The sequence below is a fragment of the Musca vetustissima genome, unplaced genomic scaffold, assembly GCF_032173495.1.
Source record: "Musca vetustissima isolate MV318-11 ecotype Yass unplaced genomic scaffold, APGP_CSIRO_Mvet_v1 utg44684, whole genome shotgun sequence".
In the NCBI taxonomy this organism is placed as follows: Eukaryota; Metazoa; Arthropoda; class Insecta; order Diptera; family Muscidae; genus Musca; species Musca vetustissima.
This window is the reverse complement of record NW_026873228.1, coordinates 4855-23008: the sequence shown is the minus strand read 5'-3', so window position 1 is coordinate 23008 and position 18154 is coordinate 4855. Positions and strand designations below refer to the sequence as shown.

At 30.9% G+C, this 18154-nt stretch overlaps 3 protein-coding genes and 2 non-coding genes across 5 annotated transcripts; 4 read left to right on the top strand and 1 right to left on the bottom strand.

Annotated features, from left to right (window-relative positions):
• Positions 1 to 1053: 1053 nt before the first annotated feature.
• On the top strand, positions 1054 to 1361 carry LOC133323465 (sarcotoxin-1B-like). The gene is made up of 2 exons (XM_061532393.1): positions 1054 to 1175; positions 1243 to 1361. Exons 1-2 carry the CDS (start codon positions 1077 to 1079, stop codon positions 1333 to 1335), a joined length of 192 nt encoding a protein of 63 aa, XP_061388377.1. The 5' UTR covers positions 1054 to 1076; the 3' UTR covers positions 1336 to 1361.
• A 1902-nt stretch (positions 1362 to 3263) lies between these two features.
• On the bottom strand, positions 3264 to 3570 carry LOC133323444 (sarcotoxin-1B-like). The gene is made up of 2 exons (XM_061532373.1): positions 3453 to 3570; positions 3264 to 3385 (listed from the first exon to the last, which is right to left on the bottom strand). The coding sequence occupies exons 1-2, from the start codon at positions 3549 to 3551 to the stop codon at positions 3290 to 3292; spliced, it is 195 nt and encodes a 64-aa protein (XP_061388357.1). The 5' UTR covers positions 3552 to 3570; the 3' UTR covers positions 3264 to 3289.
• Positions 3571 to 12834: 9264 nt separating this feature from the next.
• Positions 12835 to 17929, top strand: LOC133323401 (small ribosomal subunit protein eS7). The gene is made up of 4 exons (XM_061532333.1): positions 12835 to 12941; positions 13327 to 13491; positions 13568 to 13900; positions 17844 to 17929. The coding sequence occupies exons 2-4, from the start codon at positions 13327 to 13329 to the stop codon at positions 17925 to 17927; spliced, it is 582 nt and encodes a 193-aa protein (XP_061388317.1). The 5' UTR covers positions 12835 to 12941; the 3' UTR covers positions 17928 to 17929.
• Positions 16828 to 16974, top strand: LOC133323544 (small nucleolar RNA psi18S-1377). Its single transcript, XR_009754091.1, has one exon. It is a non-coding gene; the product is annotated as a small nucleolar RNA psi18S-1377 (small nucleolar RNA).
• LOC133323537 (small nucleolar RNA psi18S-1377) lies at positions 17234 to 17372 on the top strand. The gene has a single exon (XR_009754090.1). It is a non-coding gene; the product is annotated as a small nucleolar RNA psi18S-1377 (small nucleolar RNA).
• Positions 17930 to 18154: the final 225 nt, after the last annotated feature.

The following is an 18154-nucleotide window of genomic DNA, read 5'->3' as shown; positions in this document are numbered from 1 at the left end:
ACATCGAACTTCTTTCTGAATCCAGCTTTGTGTAAATGGTTTAAAACTGTTTTATGGTCGATTTATAGCTCCTGGGCGAGATGTTACGACTGCTAACATGCCGGTAAACTGCGATCATTTCTCCGATGTTATCGATATTTTCGACGGCCGACCTAATAGATTTCTTTTTCCCCAACCTAATATTTAGAAACCCGTTACCACACTAGAGGGTGGAAATATTGCGCTGATCGCTTTGTATATTTTAATGAACTTGCAGTTATGGTCAAGAACAACGCCTACAATTTTCGGTGATGATCAGATAATAATTTGGGGATGAAACTGACCAAAGACTTATTTTTTTTGTGTTTGAGTCGATCTATAGACCACAATTAATAACCGAGGGAATCTGGAGGGAAGGGTTGTACTGAATATTGGAATAATTCGGAAAATATGTCAGTTTATAGAAGAGATGCTGTTGACTTCTAATCGGGCAAAAGGGTGCAAATATCTTGAAATATTGCCCATATTATTATTTTTGTCCGTTTTTAAATTTTCTAAAAAAAATAGTTTTCAAACTGCCGAAATTGTTCATACTCATTATCCACTCCGTGCTTGTAATGGAGGGTGAGATGGTCCAGAATAAATACATTTTTGATAGATCCTCTTGGGTAGTTAATATTGGTGAATTGGAAACTCCGCGTTATGCAATAACATTTAATTTGTTGTTATCCCCATCTAAAATTTGAAACGTACGTTACTTTTTTCAGCATATTCATCTACCCACAATTGGCAGCAAAAGCAAGCTGAATAAACACAAATAACCACAAGTTAGAACAACAATAGGAGAAAGTACTTTTTGCGGCCAAACATTGTGTTCGTCATATTTGCTGACCATCTGCTCTTCAATATCTCAAAAAGTAAATCCCCATTTAAGCTTCCTGTATACCCCGAACTAAAGACCACAACTTTTACAAAACAGATAACTATAAAAGCTGTGATCAATAGCAAAATCTTCATCAGTTTTCAGACAAACAGCATTGAAACAAAAGCTTAGCTCTCCTATAATATCCACCGCTTCGAATTAAAAAGAAATCAAAATGAATTTCAATAAATTCTTCGTTTTTATTGCCTTGGTTTTAGCCGTTTTCATTGGACAAAGTGAGGCAGGATGGTTGAAGAAAATTGGCAAGAAAATTGTAAGTAATATTACTTTTTGTATGTTTATAAGTTTTTTATTTCATTTTGTTGTTTTTTTTTTCTCAGGAACGTGTTGGTCAACATACCCGTGATGCTACAATTCAAACCATTGGTGTGGCTCAACAGGCAGCCAATGTTGCTGCAACATTAAAAGGCTAATAATTTTAACATTTATCTTTACAAAAATGCATTAGAATTAAAAAGACTTGATTACAATTGGTCTGTTCCAGAACTTTTTTAATAGTAAATCTAGTAAAAGGGAAACATTTCAAAATTGCTAATTTAAAAAGTTTAGGAACCCAAATCTAGTAAATATGCCAAAATTAGATGGCAATACTTCAAAATCAACATAACAACCAATCAGAAGTAGGCATTCATGTTTACCATTTTTACTCGGGAAAATTTCTCGAGTAAAAAGTTTACAAAGAGAACGCCATTTTGTTTTGTGCTCTCTTAAATTTGATTCAATGTTTTACCAGTTTTGTGGGTTGAAGAACGGTTTTCGAGTAAAATGTTGCAAAACGAGTACATTCTTTTAGGTTCTGGAACGGAACTAATAAGTTATTTATTTTCTCATTACACTCAAATAAAGTAATTTATTTTAATAAACATTAAGAATGTGAAAAAATTTAAACAAATTTTTAAACAAAAAATGTTATTTTTAATTATTTAACTGATTGAGGTAGAATTTTAATTTTTGTATGTACATCGGATGGGGTTTCGAACTATAAACAACTCAAAATATTAAATTATATTCAATCGACTTTATATTTAAGGTAAAATTGAAAATCCTAAAACACAAATGAATTTTGAATATTTGTGGATAAACCAATATTTCGATGAGGCACATTTTCACTGTATCAAAGTGTATATACCCTCATTAGATATAAGGCTGAGGATATAAAGACCTATAATTCACATAGTCCATTAAAAAACAAATTTTAAATTCAAGCTTCTTCTAATCTTGCAAAAACTATTTTAAACATCCACACTTCTTATAGATCTCAAACAAATATTTTAAAAATCCCAAATTTCTTCTAGTCTTCCTACTTTTTTAAATACTTCTAGCCTTCCTACTTTTTTAAATTCTAGTCCATCAAAAATTTATTTAAAAATCCAGATTTTTTCAAGCCCTTCAAAAAATAGGTAATAACCCACGCTTTTTCCAGTCCTTCAAAAAGATATTTTAAGAATCCAATAACATATTTTAAAAATACCACTCTTCTTATAGTCCTCAAATTTCAAACGGAATAAAAGAAGAAAATACTGTGGAGTGCCGATATATGAGAGTTGCCCCAAAACGCGGACCAATAGGCACAATATTTAGGGTGGAGAACTCTAGTTTAGTTTCTGCATCATCCTGTCTAGGTCTTCCTAAATCTTTAGAAGTAATTTTCAGCACAGAGATAGCCACAAATCAATGGAAAAAATGTCAATAACTTTAATATAATAGGAGAAATATTTTAAACAAAGCAAGTATGAACTTAAATCTGATGATTAATATTCAGCGTTATTTGGACGAAAGAGTAGTCTACAATTTTGTATACAGTCTGTAAGAAATGATATACACTTTGCATCTATCTCCACAGCTCATATACATATGTCTCTGAGGAAGCCATATTTGTAAATCTCTACTCTTCATTCTCATGAAAGTAAACCCCTTATGAATCCCTCCGTTATGCCTCAGAAGAAGCCATAATTTTAAAACATTCGGATGAAATTAAACCCCTTAAGCACGATAATTATGCAATTAAGTGTCCCATAAATCTGGTTTGGTATGTGTTAACAATATCCCCTTTAGTTATGCGTTAAAAATATTTCTGTAAACTATAACACGGCATATCTCAATTTTTATATAAACTTTTTATTTAAATAAATATTGATAGGAGTAGTTCTTCCATTGTGAAGTGTCATAAGTGTATTTTTTCGTAATTAGATATTATTTAAATCTTAATTTTTTTAATCTTAATTTATTATTTGAAGCATATTGTAATTATTTATTGGTCCCTTAGGTTTTTCATTACAAAATAAAGATTTAATAATAAAAATAAATATCTAAAAAGTATTTAAATCTACTTATACTAGCATGTTTCTTATATTACTAAAAAATGTTTCATTTCCCCTTCAATGTTGCAGCCACATTTGCTGCCTGCTGGGCAATGCCAATAGTTTGAATGGTAGCATCACGGGTATGTTGTCCAACACGTTCCTATAATAAATACATATAACAACAATTAATAAAATATATTTTTAAATTTAAGAAAAATTATACTTACAATTTTCTTGCCAATCTTTTTCAACCATCCTGCTTCACTCTGACCAACAAAGACAGCCAAAACAAAGGCAACAAAGACAAATAATTTAGTAAAGTTCATTTTGATTTGTTTTTAATTAAAAAAGCGTGTTGTGTTGTGCAAAATGTTTTTGTTCTTAAGCTTTAGTCTGCTTTAAGTTCAATAAGAAACTGATGACTTTCTTCGCCGTAACCTAAGCTTTTATAGTGAATATTTCTTTTGGTTGCATGTACGACAAATGACACATCTTGGTTTTCAGATGTGTTTTTGTTGAATAAGGAACACACCAAGTGTTGCGGGGAATCACATTATCACAACTGCTGGGGAATACGTATTTTACTCACCAAGAAGACTTTTTTGTTCAGTGATTTTTTGAATGTGTATACAGCCTGTTTTTCATTTAAGCAACAAATGCTTAGCCTTGACCATGATAATTTTGTGTAGATAATTTCTTGTGAATGAAAAAAGAAATGGGAATTCCCTTGTCAAAGAGAGAGTATTTCAGTTCAATCTATTTTTTGTTTAGCCAAACGTTTGTGATATTTAATTAGGATTTAAACTATCAATAAATGTATAAAACATTGGGATTTTACTTTTACAAAATTTCAAAAAATTTAACAATCCTTTAAAAAAGTTCATAAAACCATTCAATAGAATAACCGTAATTTTAAGTAGTTATATAGACCTCAACCTAATATATCGAAATATCAAATGACAGTCAAATGGGGTCACTAAAATTGATCGGTTACATAAGTCTTATTCCGTATTTAGACCATTAAAATCTATATTTCATTCCAAAATCTTAATTTCATATTATTTGAAAAAAAAAAATTGTAATGGAACATAAAACAGCCGGAAGGTAAGAAGTCCTTAATGAGTTCTGATACAGTTTTTGAAAATAAATTTCAGCAATGTGAGTTATAGCAAGTAAATAAGTGTTAGTCTTTGTTGACTCTTATTTTCTTATATACAGTGGTGGTGAAAACATTTGCAACTGAAATTGATTATGTGGAAATATGTAGTAATCTCTTTATTTGATATTAAAAAAGTTCAACGTGGTTTTTTTTCAACGCTTTAGGTCTAATTGAAAATGTAATTGTAAATTTTCCCAGAAATTTTTAATATTTTCCTGTAAAATTTATCGATAAAATAGATAACTCGATTTTAGCTGGGCCAAAACATGTGCAACTCTGACGAATTAAAAAAATATATCGTTATTTTAGGTGTTAAAATTTATTTTATTTTTTCGCAAAGTTTTAGTATTTTTGAGTGTTACCTCCTAACACTCAAAAATATTTTAATTAATAATTAATACAAAAATTGTAATATACGGTCACCGACAACCAAATAGAATTGTTGGCGATTTACATTTACAGATTTGTTGACCCTTTGTGGGGGATTTGCCAGAAGGAGAGGACCAACCGTAACATTACGATGCGCACATTTTGTATCAAGTCGAACATTCCATAATATTATTATTGGATTAACAACAAATTTTAAAAATGTTGACTATTTGTGGGGGATGTGCCAGAAGGAGTGGACCGATGGGTCCCATCTTAGGATTTGATCTCGGCTTGGTAAAAATATTTACACGCATTTTGTGGGAGGTACTAAGAGTGAACCAACGGGTCCCATCTTCGGACTTGATATAGGCTTGATAATGAAAATATGCTCGTATGATATATAATTAATTTTCAGCGAAATTGTGACCATTTTGTGGGGGAAAGAGGGGACCGATGTTCCCCATATTCGAACTTCAACTAAAATTGGATGATGTTCGAACGTGCGCTCCAACCGGCCAGACAGACGGACATTTGTAAATTGTCTTAAAAAAATTTGTTTCAAAGAAACATGATATCCAACACCAATATTTTGATGAGGCACATTTTTGCCGTAAGAAAGTGCATATACCCTCCCTGACTGAGGCTGAAAATATCCCTAAAACTTACTGCGTTATTTTCAAATGCGGACAGAATTTTATTACTATTTGAAATTTGTTCTATATAGATATAAGACTTTCTCCAATGGACGGGTGAAATATTGGCCTATGAGAATCTAATTTTCTTTCTAAGGAGCAGGCCAGCATTTAAGGCTGTCTTCTATGAACCGGAGGAAAAATGGGCTACATGAACAATAGCCAGGCTTCCGTTTTGGGGGTTTAAGAATTACTCTTATGTATAGAACAATACAATCTGAACCAAAAAAAAATATAATACTTACATTGTAATCAGCATCAAAGGGCTGGTTGCAATAAAAAATTGCCAAACGTTTCTGAGTGGTAGTCTTGAAAGTAATTAATAAAAAATAGGGTATTTCCCTGAGGTACGGGATTCCACATACCTCAGGAAGTATTGATTTCATGTATAAATAAAAAAAGACATTAAACTCCGTTCTACAGAGGAATCCCAGAGCCACTTGTCAAAAATATTTGCAAAATATCAATAAATTGACCGCTTTCAATTGTAGAAAATTTGTAAAATAGGAATAACAATTATTTTTTTCTGAATTGAAATCGTATTTAGCAATTATATATACAAACAAATGAAAAATAGTATATACCTTACTTCGAGATATCCTAAATATTTGCCAATTAATTTGGCTTTATAATTCTTGTGCCTCCCCGCCATAACCACTTTTATGAACAATTTAGTCAGAAATTTTTGTTTTTAAGGTTATCTTTTTCACTTTTATATTCACAAAAAAATTTATTTAAATGTCCACAATCACACATACCGAAATCAATGTTACATTTACACGCATTTGTCCGTTTTAGTCACTAATAATATTTTTAATAACTTTAATGTAATTAAAATAAACTTATTGTCAATTATCAACGAAATTATTTTGAGAAATTGCGTCCATTTAAATTTTTTTCTGATTAGCAAATTTTTCAATGGCTTTATTGAATACAACTCTCCTACCGAGTAGGCAACTCGTCCGTTGAGCAACAGGGTTGTATTAAGAGCGTATACATTTTGTTGAGTGACTAAATGGTGACGTATGACGCGTAGCGTATATAAAATATTCAAGTTCAAATGATTTACAAACAATTGTTTTCACATGTTTTATTAAAAAATGAATAGGAACTTTTTATTGCTAGGAGTTAGTTATGAAAATAATTAATATAATTTAGTAAAGATTGCCACAAACTAAATAAAATTAAAGGGAAATAAACGAAAATAGAAATAATAGGAAATACTGTTATATTTTTAGCCATAAGCAAGAGCAACGTCTGAATGATTATGTGAAAACAATCCTTTTTTTGTAAATCTTTTTAAAGGAAGACTTCAAAATTACTCCCAGGTTACAAAATTTATGAAACGGTTTAAATGGTTGGTTCAAAGTTTTAAATAAAAGTTTTGTGTACGCTGCAGATTTTGACACCCATAAAGAATTACATATGGATGAAATAAGTGACAGCACATATGTAAAATACATATCGTGTAAAAACATTATTAGGTCTTTTCTATTGGTGGGATTTCATAACAAAATTATAAAAATAATTTAATTAGGATTTTCACAAGTAAAATAAATTCTAAAACGATATGTGCACTAGAACTTTTTTCAGGGTTAATCTACTTTATGAGGATTTATTTGACAAATATGTAATGGAATTGACAATTAAAACCCACTGGGTTAACTTAATCCGGTGTAATGTAAACGTACTGTAATGAAAATAAATATGGGTTTATGACATGGTATAATAATAGAAGGTAACAGCAAGTGTTGTTGTACAAAAAACGATACAACAACCACATGGAAATTTGTTGTTGTAAGTTCTACTAGTGTCAACTCATTTGACAGAAAAATGTAAACAAACAAACAAATTATCATCAAATTATTTTTATTTTGAAAATGAAATATTTTCGAATCCTCAAAATAAAAATTGAAAAACATGAATGAAAATCTTTAAAATTTATATTTCTATCGCTTCCACATCTTTCCTATAATTGAGCCATTGCCACATATATGTGTAACACATATGAAAATGTTGGGAATAGCGAGTTATTCCTTGAAGAAAGATTTGCTTCCTGAAACTTTCCCAGCAGGCAGATTGAGTAAATTGAATACGGGAGCACATTTAATAAAGAACAATTTCAAATTGTATGCGTTCCCAATTTTCCTGTTGAGTGATTTTTAAAAACGTAATTTGTCAAATTCATATTGACACTAGTATTACGTTGAAATCAAATCAGCTGGGATTTGCTGTTACCTTTTATAATTGTACCATGGGTTTATGACTAGACAAATTAAATACAATAGCTGTGTTCCCAAACCTGCAATATAGTACTATATATTACTAGTTTTGCAATTTTTGCTAGAAAAGCGTTTCCTTACACCGAAAAGTAGGAAAAATTGAAGTTAAATTTAAGAGAGTTAAAACCAAAATGGCGTTCTCTTCTCCTATTTTCTGCAAGACCAATTTGGCCTAGCACGAAATCGTAAATCTAGTAAATTATGAATTTGACATTTGATTGCCAGAGATATACAGTCCGAAATAAAGCATATGAGAGTTAGCGCTTCAACAAAAGGGACACACGCACAGACGCACACACATTTGCTTGAAAAAAAAAACAAATAAGAAATTTAAAAATTGACAAACAGATTTTTTTCTCTTTTGGATGATAGCGAAGATGAATGGCTGGCAGAAGATTCAAATACCATGGGCTTAAGTCAAGTTTAGGGGCTCCACTTGGATCGCTTTGACATTTTTACAGTAAATAGTCCTCTGTGAACTGATTACAGTGATATATATTTTATGGGGAGAAATGTATACTTCCCCAGATATGGGCCTTGAAAATTCGGAGAGTATGTTGTTTTAATCAGCCCCTGGTGGCAATAGAAAAGGGTTGTTTTAAACAAAATATGTTCCGAAATTTCAAGGCCAATATCTCGGGAAGTATGCATTTCCCCACATGAAATGTATATGACTGTAATCAGCACAAGGAGGGCTACTTACGGTAATCATTTCAAAATGATCCGAGTGGGGCCCCTAAACTTGACTTGTTCCATATCTGTTTGTTCTAGTTCGCTAAAAAATTCTAATCATTATGGGAGCGTCCAGCCATATAAGACTTTCCGGGCTTGGAGTCGTCGGAAACTCCACTTCCATATATTCCATAATGTTTTCCTCTAAATTATACAAATAAAAAAATAAACAATAAATATTAATATTATCAAAATCATGCAATGGACGCCGTTTAACTTTTTGTTTTTTGTGTGCATTAGGTTTCTGTAGTCTTTTTTTTTTGTCCTTAACAAATGAAATTTTTGATTTTGACGTTTCTTCATGTTTTAACTATTTTTCGTTCCTTTACTTTTTGCGCAAATCTTGTATGTGAGAGTAATTTTTGATAGTTCGCTCTTTTACTAGCTTTACTATCAAAAAGTACGGGAACGAACCTAATGTGTTTATGACCAGAATTTATTTGTGTACGCCCATGGTATAATAATAAAAGGTAACAGCAAGTGTTGTTGTACAAAAAACGATACAACAACCACATGGAAATTTGTTGTTGTAAGTTCTACTAGTGTCAACTCATTTGACAGAAAAATGTAAACAAACAAACAAATTATCATCAAATTATTTTTATTTTGAAAATGGAATATTTTCGAATCCTCAAAATAAAAATTGAAAAACATGAATGAAAATCTATCAAATTTATATTTCTATCGCTTCCACATCTTTCCTTTAATTGAGCCATTGCCATATATATGTGTAACACGTATGAAAATGCTGGGAATAGCGAGTTATTCCTTCAAGAAAGATTTGCTTCCTCAAACTTTCCCAGCAGGCAGATTGAGTAAATTGAATACGGAAGTACATTAATAAATAACAATTTCAAATTATATGCGTTCCCAATTTTCCTGTTGGGTGATTTTTAAAAACATAATTTGTCAAATTCATATTGACACTAGTATTACGTTGGAATCAAATCAGCTGGGATTTGCTGTTACCTTTTATAATTGTACCATGGTGTACGCCATAGCAACTTAGTCTGCTTTTCCACAGGCAGATTTTTATTTGGCAAATTTTTTTGTTTTCTCTTTTGAAATTTTCGCTTGCTTTTCCATTAGCAAATTTTTCTTTGCCAAATTTGCGAATCGAAATACAAAAGAAAGAAAATAAAAGTCAAAAGTGTTTGCATTTTAAAGATTTTTTTTAATATTTTATTTATTTTTTATATATTTTATTATATAAATTGCAAAAATTAAAAATTAAATTTCACTTGCACAAATTAAAGCAACAGGTTTGTAAACAAAAGCCGGCTGTGTGTCAGTAAAGCGAATAGGTTCAAAAGGAAATGTCAACAAAATTGTTTTCAACGAACAGAGCAAAACAGAATTTGGGTGTACGGCAAATTCTGAACAGGAAAATTTTTGTTTTTCTTCCTCGCACCCCTCTCGCCTACAAACTCAGTATTTGCCAAATAAAAATTTGCCTGTGGAAAAGCAGACTTATAGATTAAAATTTTTTCGTATTGTGGCATGGTATAATAATAGAAGGTTACAACAAATGATACAACAACAACATGGACATTTGTTTTTGTAAGTTATACTAGTGTCAACATCATTTTAAAGAAAAATGTAAACAAACAAATAAATTATATTTATTTTGAAAATGAAATATCTTCGAATCCTCAAAATAAAATTGAAAAACCTGAATGAAAATCTATCAAATTTATATTTCTATCGCTTCCACATCTTTCCTATAATTGAGCCATTGCCACTTATATGTGTAACACATATGAAAATGCAGGGAATTGCGTGTTATTCAATTCAGAAAGATTTGCTTCATCAAACTTTCCCAGCAGGCAGATTGAGTAAATTGAATACGGGAGCATATTTAATAAAGAACAATTTCAAATTGTGTGCGTTCCCAATTTTCCTGTTGGGTGATTTTTAAAAACATAATTTGTCAAATTCATACTGACACTAGTATTACGTTGGGATCAAATCAGCTGGGATTTGCTGTTACCTTTTATAATTGTACCATGGTATTGTGGCTTGTTATGGCAAAGTCGTATACAAAATGTTTGACTGTGTGTGTAATGTTTTGAAAAGTATAAAAAATTTACTCTAAAATCCATTTGTTTACAGAATAATTTTACAACATTGGTAAGAAGAAATTTATGATTTGTGGATGAATCAATATCTAAGTAATATTTCCAACCCCATTTTGAAAATTATATACATTTTCACGTTTTTATTAAAATGTTAAATATATCGCTGATTTGCTGCAAGACAGTGCAGAAAATTCATTTTAAGTTTTGAATTTATACAGACATTACATAGAACAGAGGAAATTCTATAGTGTCTCAATCAGAGTGGGTAAGAGATATTCATATGAATTTTTTACACAAAATGAGACCTATTATAGCGAACAACCATGCACCATTAACTCGAAAATCACGTTTTTTATGTTATGCCTGTCTTGCAGCAAATTACCGATATGTAAAATGAACAGAAAGACTGGTTGCATTTGTTTTTTATTCTGACATTATTGAAAAGATAACCTACCTTGTATAATTGTATCATGTAGGAACCTGTCGGTACTGAGTTGTCGCCGAGATAACCCAATGTACAATTATACAAAGTGAGGTATATTTGTCAACAATAAAAAATACAACTCTAAGTTGTGACTTACAAGATCAGAATAAATAAAAACAAATGCAAAAAAGTGGTTTTGTTCATTTTTCATAATTTTAAAATTTTTCTAAAAATTCGAAATATTATTGGAATATCTGGTTTGGTTTTCAAAATCTAATAGGAAATATAACTTTGATAATGATTCATTTCACGTATTTCAAATATCTAACATACTGACCTAGCAAAATGCATATTGTGAAGGACTTAGTCTGCTTTTCAAATTTTTATTTGGCAAATACTGAGTTTATAGGCGAGAGGGGTGCGAGGAAGAAAAACAAAAATTTGCCTGTTCAGAATTTGCCGTACACGCAAATTCTGCTTTGCTCTGTTCGTTGAAAACAATTTTGTTGACATTTCCTTTTGAACCAATTCGCTTTACTGACACACAGCCGGCTTTTGTTTACAAACCTGTTGCTTTAATTTGTGCAAGTGAAATTTAATTTTTAATTTTTGCAATTTATGTAATAAAATATATAAAAAATAAATAAAATATTAAAAAAAATCTTTAAAATGCAAACACTTTTGACTTTTATTTTCTCTCTTTTGTATTTTGATTCGCAAATTTGGCAAAGAAAAATTTGCTAATGGAAAAGCAAGCGAAAATTTCAAAAGAGAAAACAAAAAATTTGCCAAATAAAAATCTGCCTGTGGAAAAGCAGACTAACCACTGATATTACCCTAAAATACTATTCAAAAGTAAAATACTATACAAATAAAACATTTCATGTTTTATTTTGCCTCTGAAAGTCGTGACTCCGAAAGTGCCCATATATTATGATTTCATTAATTTTAAATCAATTCGTATAATTTTTTCTTCATTTTCAGATAATGTAGTATGTGTAAATTGTTAAGGCGCGTTTAGACTGCGCCTTCTTAAACGACTTGATTTGGACCAAATCCTAGCTGTTTAGACCAGTATTAAAAGTGATATAAAGTTGTATTGTAACCTATTATTTGCGTATACATTACATATTTTCAGAATTTTGATAAACAAATATTTAAGTGATTTTTTTACGCAAAAGCAGGGTTGCATTTGGAATTATTTCCATTTTGCATATGATTTTAAACAAATTGAGATATTGAGTGGATTTAATTATAAATTATAAATTAAATAAATTATTATAAATTAAGCTAAAATTAGAAATACAGATTACAAGTCAAAAATACTATCTAAGCTTTCCCGAAGATACAAATAAACTTGTGAATTTATAATAGACTCTAAGCTATAATAATTTTATAAACAATCAAACTAAATAACAATTATTTTAATATTACTTATACAAAAATATAATCTTAGACGCTTAGAATATAAAAAAAATATTTGCTGCAGTAATTTTATGTTTTAATAAAATCTTCCAAAATATGTTTATATTTTATATATATTCACTTTAATATCGTCCAGTAATTAAAAGTAACGCATTATATTTATGAAGAATTATGTCTCCGAAGATTTAATATTAAAAATGTCTTAATTTTTATGGCGTATTTCTGCTTTCGATTATTATGTCCAAGTAAATTATTGTAAAATTCGAATATATAATTTTATATTCTTTTATAATTAGATATATATTCATTCATTCAATTTCTATTATTCATTAAACATGTATTTACATTAAATCAATACAAACTACACTTTGCGCCTAAAAGTATGCTCAACATTTTTCACACAATACTCTTGCAAAGTAACGAGTAAAATACACCCCTGTTGACAACTGCAACCAACTTCAGGGCGCGGTTTGACACTAGCAACGAGTAAATTGAAGGAAATTACTGTTCAGTGGTTCTCTTTTACTTCCTTTTCTGTCAAAATAATTGACTAAGGTTGGTGTATTTTTTGATTGTCCCACAAATAAATACAAAAATATTCATGAAATTCCCAAAAGAATTGTGAAAATGTGTATGAAAATTGAAAACTAAACGAACAATCTATGAATATGTGAATAAATGAAGAAAATGCTTTGTGAAATTGCAGAGATGCTGTAAGATTTGAAAGAGTGTTGTGTCAAACAAGATCGAAAGAAACAAAAATGAAATGAACTAGAAAAAAGCCGTATAGAGGCTGTAGAGAAAAATGTGAAAATGAAGGGACATTGTGTTGTGAATTGTTTAGAAGTGAAATGAAAAGAACTTCTTTAAATTGTTAATATGAGTTATTGTGTGAATTAAAAACATTAATGGATTGTTTGTTTTCATTGTTCCCCCACAGATGATTGGCTCCAAGATTATCAAGCCCGGTGGCGCTGAGCCCGATGATTTTGAGAAATCCATTGCCCAAGCTCTCGTTGAGCTCGAGGCCAACAGTGAACTCAAGCCCTACTTGAGAGACTTGCACATCACACGTGCCCGTGAAATTGAATTCGGCAACAAGAAGGTAAGTTGGTCAACATAATTTTTTTCGTCCTTTGATTTATTTACAATTATCATTGTTGTTGTTTTTTCGTTTATAGGCTGTCATCATCTATGTTCCCATTCCCCAACAAAAAGTTTTCCAAAAGATCCAAATCCTTTTGGTACGTGAATTGGAGAAGAAATTCTCTGGCAAGCACGTCGTTGTCGTTGGCGAACGTAAAATTTTGCCCAAGCCCACCCGTAAGGCTAGAAATCCATTGAAGCAAAAGCGTCCACGTTCCCGCACTTTGACCGCTGTCTACGATGCCATCTTGGAAGATTTGGTCTTCCCCGCTGAAATCGTTGGCAAGCGTATCCGCGTCAAGTTGGATGGCTCTCAATTGATTAAGGTGCATTTGGACAAGAATCAACAAACCACCATTGAACACAAAGTAAGTAGCATGGAATGAACATTAATGCTCGAAATGAAATTAAATAAGGAAGTGAATTTAAGTACATTTGAATTGAAGATGAATGAATGGTATTGAAGTGACACCGTTTTTAGCAACATATCGGGTATCCAAAATTCCGGAAAAATAATTGTGCCCATTGTTTGATATGGCTTGCAATGACGACTATCGGTCTATAGTAACAAATTTATTCGACACAGGGAACTTCCGTTTTTTAGCGATTTCGATTGTTTTTTTTTTTTTTTTTTGAAATTTGTGTATTGAAGTGGTGAAAATTTAAACATTTGTTGTTTTTAGTGTTGATGAATTCAGCATCATTTTGATGTCTTTGACCTCTATTATTCATTAGCAACAACAACAACGAAAAAAAGATTGGAATGCTTTCTTAATGATTAATCCGAAACATTCTACTTATGTGATATAGAGACACGATAGAATCTAAATATTTTCATTTACAACTTTACATACCCCTGTTTTTTGTTCTAAAGGACATCGAGATAAAATCACAAGAATTGGAGGCGTTCATTTAGAAGATTACCTGAAATAAGACAAAATACTGATTATTTAAAAAAAGTTTTAGGGGAAAGTACGACAATATTTTTTGTATTCTCAATACAGTTTGAGACTAGTAAATCTAAATGGCCAGATACAGCTGAAATGAAATGTTGATCCTCAAAATATTTTATTTAAGTGAAGGCGAGTAGGGTAGACTTCCTTCCAAGTAAATATTTTCAAATAATGAAATGTTAGCAAGGTTAACATTAAATACGAATCCATGTACAGCTTCGATAAACATCTATAATGACTGAATTTTCCCACATTGTTTTGCATTTTAAAATGCCTGGGCATTGTTTTGCATTTTAAAGTCCCTGGTTGGTTCCACAAGAAACCTCTCTATTATCCATACATTGTTCAATCAACTACCACAACAATAAAAACCACTGAGCCGGAGTAGTATATTCGAACGGTATCCGACCATATGATATATAACACAACTGAAGTCTGCGGATCTATATTCCGAGCCACCAAGGTAATAATTAGCGATATTTGCACTTTCGTGACCGGTAATAGGTAATCAGTCCACTTTCTAATCCTGGCATATTTTCCAAAACTTGTTTTCCCGATGCGAATATTTATGCCATATTATAAAATGTTGGTCACTTTATGTTTTGATTAATTTGATCCTCGGAATATTGACCGATCACCATCTAAACAGTTTTTCTAAGTATTTGGCCAGATCCCCATCAATTTGACGTTCTGCAAATAATAATGGGCTCTAGAGCGACTAGAAAATCGGCAATTTGAACCGCTTAATATTAACCGACCGTTCTCTTTGTGTAAAATTTCTAGAGCGACCAGAAAAACAGACAAAAATAAAGTTTTACTCCATTTCATCCCCTAAATATTAACGGATCATTATCAAAAACAAATAGGGGTGCTATTTGTCCAGAATTGGCCCTATATACAAAACTTCGTGACGATTTGGTCCATAACTACGGCCTGTATCGTGTTTACAAAGTAAAATGGACAGACGGACACGTTTAGATCGATTCAGCTAGTCAATATATGGTGATCGGTATGCTCAATGGTGGGTCTAGAACCAATATTTCGGGAAGTTATAAACTCATGGGGCTGTACAAAGCTATAATACCCTGACAACATAGTTGTGTATGGTACAACAACTCCGATAAGATCTTGTATCTTGGGTATTTTACGCTTTCAAAATGTCCCCTTTAAGTAAAGGCATAGTTCATCATTTATCCCGAATATTGTTTTTATCCCGAATATGGTTTTCATATTGGGCTCGAATTGATGGCATGAAGCATAACATCTGCCTGGCATTATTCAGCAAACTCAATCTAAAAAGGTCGCCGCCTTTTTGAACCTGGAACCCTATTGGGCATATGGAGTATAACAGCTTTTTATGCCCTCAAATTTATGCCTAATGTGGGCTATAAACTTTCCAACGACAAAAATTTACCTCGTTCAAATTTGATTTGAAATTTCAAGTTCCTTTGGATCAAATCCATTTCAGATAAATTGGCTAATGATCTCGATGGGCGATTTTATTAATTTTCCCTTTGCACATCGTAATATTTTTACTAAACCTAAATTAAGTGCGAATGCTGGGATCCATGAGATCATTTTTTCTAGTACAAAATGTGAATATATTCAAAATTTTGTAAATCCAAAATCAAGCGAATGTAGTGTCCGTAGTGGTGTTCCCAAAATTTTGTCCACCACTATTGTAGGCAGTGATTCCGCGGACCAAAATAGATATGCAAGACCGGTATAAATAAATAAAATAATTTTGCAGAAAATTAGTTTAAGTTTTCAATTGTCTCACGCCTTACAAGGCACAAAGGAATTTCTACAGATTCTCAATCAGTGTGTGAAATAGATATTCATCTGAATTTTTTACACAACATGAAATCTGATATAGCGAACAATTCTGCATCATTAACTTAAAAATCAAATTTTTTGATTTATTCCGGTCTTGCAGCAAATGATATGCCATAGGCTGTGGTTTAAGTCAATTTTTCTTATATTGAGATAATTAAATATTTGTGATTCATTTGATTCAAAAATATTGTTACGTGGTATTCATGTTGTTTGTTTGTGCTCTTAAAAATGATAGAATACATAACGTAATACCTTTTGTAAACTTTACTAGAAAACCAAGATATGTACCAGAACATAAAATGGACTTAAACTGCTTTCGAAATTAACGACTCATATATCTGTCGTGAACACTGACTGATACATATTTACTTGCTTCCAATAACCATAAAAAATCTAAAAAATAATCTTCAATACCATCCATTATCTTCAATGCAAACCCTTATTTTTAGTAATTATTTCATATATAAAAATATTAATTTATTTTATTGAAAATAAATCTATAAATAATGTCCTTGTGTTATTTGCTGATTGTCATAAAACCAAGATCAGTGATTGTCAAAAAGGACAAATAGTAAATTTAACCAATGACTCGTTATTGTTTGAAATGGTCCAATACAAAGACCTTTAAACATCTCCATACATTGGTGACATTTTCCTCCTCTTTAATTAATAATGGTAAAACAACAACAACGAAAAAGGAATAAGAAACAATTTCAAAACTTTTCGTCCTTGTGTTAATTGCTGAATTATGACCACCAGTCACAGTGATCGTCAAAAAGGACACACATTAAAAACCAACAAATATCATTCCTTTTTACAAAAATTTTGTGATTAAAATAACTATTACAAAAATCGTAAGGTATTTGTATAAAAACAATTCAAATTTTGGTTTCTTATTCCTTCAAGTTTATAGCGTTCTTGTGTTATTTATTGATTGCTTCATCAAATCAATAATTGTCAAAAAGAACGCAAATTAATTTTGGGACAACAACTCGTTATTGTTTATACGAATTATAAAAGTATCAACATATTCCATTTGTTGTCTACAATAGCTTAAGACATTTTCGGTATCCAAATCCAAGCAGGCCGTCTATTTGCCTCTCATACGTAATGTTTTCGGCGTTATGAGACTTCCTACAAAACGGCAGATTAAATGAAATTTTTAAATCAGCTAATATTTTCTTTGATTTGCAACAAAGAAAATTTTAATTTTTAAATTTTACAAATCAACGAACTATTTTTGTTTTTATTTTATTTCTAATACCGTTTATTTGCCTCCCGTATGGTGATCTATTTGAAGCTCTATGGGACTTCCTACAAAACGGCAGATTAAACGAATTTTTAAAATTTCCAAATATTTTTATTGTCAAATCAACAATATTGATTTTAATTTTAGAAATTTACAATTGTTCTTATTAGAATTAGAATTACATAACAAGTTTTTAAAATTAGAATTAATTAATTTATATCAGTTTCATTTGAATTCGTAACTAATTTTGTTCCTACTCCTTTTTTCTTCCAGGTTGACACCTTCACCTCGGTCTACAAGAAACTTACCGGCCGTGATGTCACCTTCGAATTCCCCGACAACTATTTGAACATGTAAATTGTCAATAAATTATTTTTTTATAGTCCAAACAAAATACCTGTTGTTAACACGTGTGTCACTTGAAACCAACAAAGAAAATGGGGCTAGACTACAGAAGGAAGCTAATGTTTTGTGAAGAATTCTGAAATTCAGAAGCTTTTTCACAAACTGAAAGAGACCACAAAAAATAAAGAAAAAAACATTTTTACAAAAACAATTGTAAAACAAAAAAATGCAAATTGGTT

Coding starts and splice junctions, on each gene's coding strand:
- LOC133323401 (XM_061532333.1), top strand. CDS start 13,327: ATGATTGGCTCCAAGATTATCAAGCCCGGTGGCGCTGAGCCCGATGAT. Junction 13,492..13,567: donor TTGAATTCGGCAACAAGAAG/GTAAGTTGGTCA, acceptor TTTCGTTTATAG/GCTGTCATCATCTATGTTCC. Junction 13,901..17,843: donor AAACCACCATTGAACACAAA/GTAAGTAGCATG, acceptor TTTTTCTTCCAG/GTTGACACCTTCACCTCGGT.
- LOC133323465 (XM_061532393.1), top strand. CDS start 1,077: ATGAATTTCAATAAATTCTTCGTTTTTATTGCCTTGGTTTTAGCCGTT. Junction 1,176..1,242: donor AGAAAATTGGCAAGAAAATT/GTAAGTAATATT, acceptor TTTTTTTCTCAG/GAACGTGTTGGTCAACATAC.
- LOC133323444 (XM_061532373.1), bottom strand. CDS start 3,551: ATGAACTTTACTAAATTATTTGTCTTTGTTGCCTTTGTTTTGGCTGTC. Junction 3,386..3,452: donor AAAAGATTGGCAAGAAAATT/GTAAGTATAATT, acceptor TATTTATTATAG/GAACGTGTTGGACAACATAC.